The sequence below is a fragment of the Astyanax mexicanus genome, chromosome 1 (assembly GCF_023375975.1).
Source record: "Astyanax mexicanus isolate ESR-SI-001 chromosome 1, AstMex3_surface, whole genome shotgun sequence".
NCBI classification, from domain to species: Eukaryota; Metazoa; Chordata; class Actinopteri; order Characiformes; family Acestrorhamphidae; genus Astyanax; species Astyanax mexicanus.
In genome coordinates, this window is record NC_064408.1 from 32,223,683 (window position 1) to 32,232,148 (window position 8,466).

At 42.1% G+C, this 8,466-nt stretch overlaps 1 protein-coding gene across 1 annotated transcript; it reads left to right on the forward strand.

Moving 5' to 3' along the window:
* Positions 1–224: 224 nt before the first annotated feature.
* si:ch1073-224n8.1 (zinc finger protein 628) lies at positions 225–8,101 on the forward strand. The gene is made up of 2 exons (XM_007261034.4): positions 225–1,432; positions 3,413–8,101. The coding sequence occupies exons 1-2, from the start codon at positions 706–708 to the stop codon at positions 4,390–4,392; spliced, it is 1,707 nt and encodes a 568-aa protein (XP_007261096.1). The 5' UTR covers positions 225–705; the 3' UTR covers positions 4,393–8,101.
* The last annotated feature ends 365 nt before the right edge of the window (positions 8,102–8,466 follow it).

Below are 8,466 nucleotides of genomic sequence, written 5' to 3' on the forward strand. Positions count from 1 at the left end.
TAACAAACCAAACCGTGTGAAAATCAGGGGTAAATTGCTGGAGTTGTGATTATTATAGGTGTTTTTTACACTTTCTTCAGTGTAAATTAATGCCCTCGGGGCGCAGGGTTGCCTCCTCCAATATGGCGGTCCCGCAGGTACGCCAGGAGGCAGGGTATGTGACGTCTACGTATAAGATGTCTATGGTCTGATCTGCTGTGCACGCATGTGTGTGTGTGGCGCGCCTGGTTTATGTCATCGCTGTGCGGCGAGGGTTTTCGGGGCCAATCAGAAGTCAGAAGTGGCCTCGGCCGTTTCTGTTGTTGTGGAGAAGGGTCGTGTTTGGGGTCGAGGCGCGGGGTTATTGGGGTATTGTTGGTGGAGTGAAAGCAGCGTGTTGACGGCGGGGCCGCGCTTGAGGAGCGGGGGGTCGGTGTGTTCGCGGGGCTGTGTGTGTGTGTGTGTGTACGCGGGGGGACTGGAGGCTGGCTGACGCTGTGGTTGAGCGGACGGGCGGGCGGGCTGTCTGTGTTGATTTGGGTTGACGGGTCTGAGAGGTTGTTTTTTTAGAGACTGTGGGCTGATCTGCTGGTCAGTGCTGGACGCTGTAAAGACTCGCAGGGCGCTGCTGTATGGCTTTATCTAGGTTAGCCAGTTAACTGCTTTATTCACACTGCAGCACGTCGAGGCGAGGCCGCCGCACTGAGGAGAAGCAGCAGCACCGCGATGAAGCGGTCCAGCGCTGGAGAGAACGCCGGGGGAGCGGCCGGCGGCTCCGGCTCCCACCGCAAGCAGAGCATCATCAACTCCTCCACTAAATGCTGCGGGAAAGCCGAGCGGATCGATCACTTTCACGGCACGCTGTCCATCACCTCCCTGCGCTCCCGCCTCGGGCCCACCATCCGCTCCACGCTGTCCGCGGCCGTGGACACGCTGCTGGGTGAGATCGTGGCCGTGATGTCGGAGACGCACGGCGAGCTGCGCTGTAAGGAGCAGGAGAACGAGAAGCTGAAGGTCCGGCTGGAGGTTTCTGAGCGGGAGCTGAAGACCCTGCAGGACTGCCTGTGCAGCGCGCAGAAGCTCATCGATCAGCTGCAGGGCCCCTTCACCAGCCCGCCGCTGCCTCCCCACCATCACCACCACCACCACCACGGCTACCCGTCCCCGCAGACCAATCCCGTGGGCCCCGGCCGCCTGGGCCACCGCGGTGCGGGAGACGCCACCCCCGCCGCCGACCCGCGCTGCTTCGCCGCCGCCCCCGGGCCCCCCGGCCCCGCTCCCGGGGAGCCGGAGCTCAGCGGGGCTCTGGGAGACGCCATCCACGGCTTCGACTCCAGGGACGACTTTAAGAGCTGCCACCTCTCCATCCAAGCGGACGGCACGGTCACCAACAGCTACTACGACCCCATGGCCGTCCACTCCGCCGGCATGTGTCACGATGTCAACAGGACCGGTAAGACCCTAAAAGTATTATCCCTTTCAAACCACGTGTCCATTAAAATGGACATCATACATTACCTTTTTAATGTTTGTTGTTCATAACACTAATTGAGACTAACTGTTGTCCATTAGAGAAGAGCATGAACCAGCCAATGAATAAGCTTACAAGCCATGAAACAGTAGCGTAGCCCCGCCCACTTTACTGGGGAAAAACGGCAGTTCAGGCATATACTAATATTATTATTAATAATAATAATAATAATAATAATAATAATAATAACAATAAGAGCATGACAACACTCTAATGCCAACAAGGCAAAGTAATAAGAGCTATTTTTGGTAATTATTATGTGATTTAGAGTTTATTTTACTGTGTAGGAATGGTTTGTGACAAAAAAAGGTCAATATCAAATTTAAAATAAACATTAAACACAGGCTTCCAATACAGTAGACATAAATATTTTAGTCAATTGGATTTAACTGGAATGTTTCTATTAGAGTACTAGATTATTCTTTTGTGTGCATTACAGGCAGAAAATAAAAACACTTCTTCACTGGAATTTAAGGCTAAAGGCGACTGTTTACCTTACAGTTCAGGGCCGATGTACTGTCGATTTGTGCTACCTTGTCAAACCGTGCTACCCTAGTCTATATTTAATTGTAAAAATACAAAAGAACATCCATCCATCCATCCATCCATCCGGTCGTTACAAACTGCTTTGGTATTTGTTTAAAATAATTATTATTGTATTTATTATTATTATTAATTTACATGTACGCTTCTATGCAATGACAGTGAGTCCAGGTTGTTCAATGCACAAAAAAACATATTTATAGTAAAATTTAAATGATCCAAAAAGTAGGTCAGCACCTTGCCTTCAGGAAGCATGTATGGATGGGTAACATAACTCAACAGAACACCCTGGGTTCCCCTGCCTTAGTCCTTAGTTAACACTTAGTTTCACTTAGTAAACAGTCAATTTAAAACTCTCCGTTTACTAACTCCAGCTGCACAATAAACCCGTATATCGTGTTTTATATCGTAGTAAAAAGTTGCAGATTGTCACTTGTACAGGACAAAAACAAATATATTACATGTCAATCAGCACGTTGCCATGGAAACGTGGCATATATGAATGATCTGTTAGCGTTATCTTGTGTTATAAGAAGTAGCCTGTCTATCAACACCTGGAAAGTGATTTGTTTATTCATACTACTCATATTTAGGATCATTATATATCATTAGCTAAACGTTTCAGTAATAATGCTATGCTTTTTATACGCATGTCTGATATTTCAGAATATATTATTTACATCATCCATCACTGTCTGAGTTCATTGCATACCTAAATTTACCAGATTACCTCTCCTGGATTTCCTGTTGGTACTGTATTAAATAGAATATTGCTAGAATGATGTTTAAAGTGTCCATTAGTTTTTTTACAGAACTAAATTAAATAGCACATTCCCTGAACATACATGTATCTTTTTATTCCCTTTAATTCCCTTTGTTTAGCAAATTTGTTTCTGTGCACCTTTCATACACTTCAATCATGCAATTCAATGTGCATAAAGGAAAAAGGTTTTAAAATATTCCAGAGATGAACATTTCAGAAAGGCTTTATCAGAAAGCAGTTAGTTACAGCAGTTAGCAACATAAAGTGCTTTAAAATCTTGGAGCTAACATAAAATTATTGTTAAACAAACTTAAATCCAGTAAAATAAGTTAAAACATAAAATGATTTTCAAAAGGTGCCAAATCAAGACCTCAGTTGTATGCACGAGAAAAGAGCTTTTAAAGGAGTTTTTAAGTTGAATTTGAACATATTTTGTGCACATATATAATACTTTCTGGTAGTCTGTCCCAGTTTTTCTTCTTCTTCGAAATTCCAGGGAAGACTTTTCTCTGTGTCTGTAATCACATCACCTTAGTCAACAGAGTAGTTAAAGATGAAACTGTACAGTGTTAACAATGACTCTGCTCTGCTTTCAGGTGAGATGAGCGATAGGCGACTTTCCCACCCTGCCTCCCACCCACCTTACCCAGTTAAAGAAGAACAGATTCCCAGTACGTCAGGACCGGTGTGTGTGAGGGGCAATGACAGCGAACGCTCAGCTCAGAGCGTGTGCGACCTTGGCTACATCCACGTAGTTGAGGAAGAAGGAGGTGGCTCCCGTCCCCACAGCCATCCACCCAAACCTACGCCCACTCCCCCGTCCTCTGGCTCTCACAACGGCCCTTCTTCTCAGAGCCCACCTCCACAGGGGCCGTCCGGACTTGGAACATCCCAGAGGGACGCATCTGGGGCAGGAGGACGGAGCCCAGGCGCGTCTCCTGAAGTCCGCAGGCGCCGCTCAGCCTCGGAGTTGATGGGTGAGGCACCGGGGGATCGCCCCCACCTGTGTATGGAATGCGGCAAAACCTTCCGACTAGTGTCCAGCCTAAAGAAGCACTTGCGTATCCACACGGGCGAAAAGCCGTACCCCTGCGCAGTGTGCGGCCGTCGCTTCCGTGAGTCTGGAGCCCTCAAGACACATCTGCGCATTCATACCGGGGAGAAGCCCTACTCCTGCTCTGAGTGCGGCACTCGCTTCCGTCACCTGGATGGCCTGCGCAAGCACCGCCGCACACATACCGGCGAAAAGCCCTACGTCTGCGCCGTGTGCGGCAAGCGTCTCAGCCGCCTCCAGCACCTCAAACAGCATCAGCGCATCCACACGGGCGAACCCCCCACACGCTGCCCGCTTTGCCGCCGTGCGTTCCAGGATGCCGCTGCGCTCAGGAAGCATCTGCGACACCACCAGGGCGAGCCAGGTCTGGAGGAGGTCCGGGATAGGCTGGGACTTGAAGCGGACGAAGAGGAGGATGGTGACCCCAACCTCCAAGGCCCTATAGAGGATGAGGAGATGAGGTTCGGGATGTGGGGTGAGGAGGAGAGGGAAGAAGGAGAAGCGCCAGTGGATTGTGTGTAGGAGCTAAAAAGAAAACAAAACAGCATTAGTCACCAGCCTTGCTCTTGGATTCCTGACTTTTTGTGGGGTATATTTTGAACTCTTTTCTGTTAAATCCGATCAGCTTCTTCAAAAGTACTTAAACTTGGAGGTATAATGCTTGGTGCACCTGATCTCGCTTCAGAAAGGCCTTTCAATTATGTAATGTGTTACATTATGTGTGTTAAGGTAGAGAATATTTCAGTTTCCAGCATCAGGCTTAGGAACCACAGTTCTATCATAATCCAGTTTCTTCTGAAGAGTCTAAGGCTATGTTCAGACTGCAGGCAAAACATATATTTTTTTTGACCCTTCAGACCTGTGGAGATGATTTGCAAGTTTTCAGATCGGGTTTGTGTGTCTAGACATCACAAACATGCAGTGAGTAGATTTTATGAGGTTGTTTGTTGCTGATTTGAGCAACCAAGACGAAGTCCAGATGGAGGCACAGCTGTATAAATCCACTCTAAATGTGGTTTAGATCAAATTGTTAAAAATCTGATTTACATGGTTTGTGGCTGCCCAGACTATTAAAAATCAAGCTGGATACATTCTAGATATGCCAAAAAATTAATTTGGTCTGTCAGACCTGAACACAACCTTATGCACCTTGATCAGGTGGAACAAATCAGGGTTCAAACTAAACTCTGCGAAACAAAGGCTGATCTCCAGAAGGAGGGCTGGTAACCGCTGTCTTAAAGCTTTAAAAAAATGTCTAAGGTTTGTGCAAAGACTATGGCTTTTTGTGACTTACTTATGAACCGATCATACAAAAGTCACTAGCCATAATTACGGACACCAGGCCTTTCTCTAGTTTAAAAAGAGGGTCTTCTCAAAATTGCGACGATTGCTGTTCCCAACACTGTGTGGACACTGACCATGTGGGGAAGAACTGATGAGCCACAGCAAACATTCAAGCTTCTTTTAAAAGATTACATCTGTGTATATACAAATTCATTTTTTAAAGTCAAATGTAAGGAGGACATGTTTGGTTTGGTTTGGTTTTCCTGATGGACCAATTAAAATATTGTTCGTGTTATTGTAGTTGTAGCTACAGGACTTCACAAGTGAAAGCTCTAAACAGACATTCTGGTCACAGTGGGACATCTTGTTATGATAGTCATCTTGTCGTGATGACGTTAAATAGTTGCAATTGGCATGTTAGATTAATGTTATAACAGAAGGCTGGAGTTAGTAAGCATGTTTTTTTATTCATTATTTGTATTACATTCTGAGGAATGAAGATCACAACAGGAGAACTGTTGGTATACCTTGACAGTTGGAATTACTTTATTTGCTGGGTAAATGTTTCTAACAATAGTGGATTAATGCTTGTTGGTTCATTTTTTTGTGGTGACATGTATGTTACAAAGATCTTCCACTAAGCCCAAGAAAAGTCAAGGATCCAACTGTGGAATTCTGGTCTCAGCAGGTAAAATGGTTGGGGTTTTTCCCGAAATCCAGAGGTATTCAACTCCAGACCTTCAATCTGATTAATGGACCTGTGTTTTGTAGTAGCTGATTGGCAGCTGAACTTTTGATGTAAATTATCTGATCATCTGAATTTCATAGCTAAATTATTCAAGTGTTGGATTAAGATAATTGGGTTGGGAAATTTTAAGACCTAACCCTAATAGTTCTAATGCTGGAGCTGCAGAACCTCCATTACCCTTGACATCCTGTCAAAAAATCCAGGACAACCAAGAATAATTACATGAGTACATGTACTCAAAAATGTACACATAATCAGATTATTGCTGTTATGAAACGATTTAATTTGTCAAGTTAATCGTAAAGTCAAATGTCTTAGATTGCAGTATGATCTAAAATGCAATTAAGAAATCCAAGAATGAGAACTGGATTTTAGCTCAGTAATCATATTTCCCAGTGCATGCATACTGTAAAGCAGAGTATTCTGGGATTTCTCATTCTGTAGATGTTGGAAACAGATCCTGGTACTGGAATGAGCAAGCATTGTTTAACACAGCACCTGCAAATTGGTGAAAATAACATTTTTTAAAATATTTTTTACTATTTTAAAAATCTTTTAGCTAATTTATGTTCATATTGCAGTTTGATATACAGCTTTAGTAACCACTTCAGTTTCTGAAAGAGTTTCTCTGATTTTGCTGATTCTCTGATTATAGGTTTAAGTAAAATGAACATTGTTGTTTTATTCTATAAACTACAGACAACATTTCTCCCAAATTCCAAATAAATATTGTCATTTTTATTCAAGTTTTAAGAGTTCAGAAATCAATATTTGGTGGAATAACCCTGTTTTTTTGCATTGCATGTTCTTTTCCATCAATTTTACACATTGCTTTTGGATGCCTTTAGGTCACTTCTGGTGCAATAATTCAAGCAGTTCAGCTTGGTTTGATGGCTTGTGATCATCCATCTTCCTCTTGATTTTATTCCAGAGGTTTTCAATTAGGTTAAATCAAAGAAACTCATTTTTAAGTGGTCTTTTATTTTTTTCCAGAGCTGTATAAAAAAAATGGTGTGGTGTTTTAACATGACGATCACATATTTAAACACTGATCTCTAAAAAACGGATTAAAATTGGATTCTAGGTCTGATGTTAAATGCCTCTGCAAGTTTCATTCAGGTGGACTTTAATGATGCTGTAAGTTTTGATGTTTCATAAAAGTTTTTGGATGGTCGTTTGTGGTAGTTAGTGTTGATGTAACATAGGTATTTGTGCAAGTGTGGGGGGAAAAAAAATAAATTTGACCAATTGACCAAATTTGATTTCAGGGCGGCATGAGAGCCTTAACTGTAGTTTATCTGATTTCTGGCTCCCCTTCTCTTTCTTCACCCAGTTGTTTTTTTTTCCCACACACAAGAATGAATAAGCTGTCAAAGAAAAGGATACTTCACTTCATAATGCTAATGCCCCTGTTATCTTTAGATATGTTTGGCTATATACTTTTACTATTGATCCATATAGAGAGATATATGTATGTATGTATATAGTGTGTGCGAAATGTCATGTTATCTTTATTTTTTTTTTAAACTCCTGGATACCTGACCATTTTAAGTAGAACTTAAACCTGTAATGTATTTTTGAATTTAAGTTACTTTTTTATGCTGTTTACTTTACTAGTTCACATCAGCCATTCAGCTGTACAATGATGTGTTGATCAATCAGATGGATATTAAGTTACATTCAGTGAGTAAAACCCTTTCCAGAAATCAGTAAACAAAGTGGTGTGCCAAATTGAGAAGCAGAAGAAATCTGCTGCCCTCTTGTGCTCAGAAAAAGGCTTTGCAGTTGGTATTGGTTTTGACAGATTAAAGACTTGTTTTAAAGATTTCTTTGTTACCATTCATATTGCCGTTCATACTGTATTTTTTGATGACGTTTGCCTCTTGACCCAGTCTTATGGATAAAGAAGACCCTTCTAATGTCACGACGACAGACTTCGGATGCATTTGTGAAGCGTTTTGGACTCATAAGTGTTTATTTTGTTGTTGTGGTTTCCTACACTTCTTTGTATTGAGAAATGTCCCCCCTGTATATGGGGTGTAACACATGTAAACATCATTACCTAGTGGATAGTCAACCCAAGTATACCTGGGGGAATTAATAACTCTTTCAAATGTTTCAGTAACTTTTCATGCTTTATATATATTCACATGTTCATTAAAACTAGCAAATAAAAAACTTTTATATTGAAACCTTAAATCCCTGTTGTCCCAGTGTTGTGTTTTTTTTTTTTTTTTTTTTTTTTTTTTGAGATACTACTTCATGTTTTTACGTAATTAATTTCTCAAAAGGTGTTTTATAATCATATAAAGTCCATATTAATTGTCTTCATGTTATGGCTAATGTATATAGTTTTTGTCATCTTTTACACAAAATAGCACATAAGGATAATGTTTTTTTTAATAGGAAAAAGGGAGAACAGAAGTGACTGAGTGCAACGTTTTTGACAAAGCCAGTTAATAACATTAATACAGTTACAGTAAGTCAATTGCTTTTTTTGTCCATTGTTTGCGTGATTAATAAATGATTGAAGGCAATGTTTACACAGGCTTATTTTGTTCCTA

Excerpts from the sequence above, each read along its gene's own strand:
- si:ch1073-224n8.1 (XM_007261034.4), top strand. The coding sequence starts at position 706 with ATGAAGCGGTCCAGCGCTGGAGAGAACGCCGGGGGAGCGGCCGGCGGC. Across the intron at positions 1,433-3,412 it reads TCACGATGTCAACAGGACCG|GTGAGATGAGCGATAGGCGA; the intron begins GTAAGACCCTAA and ends CTCTGCTTTCAG.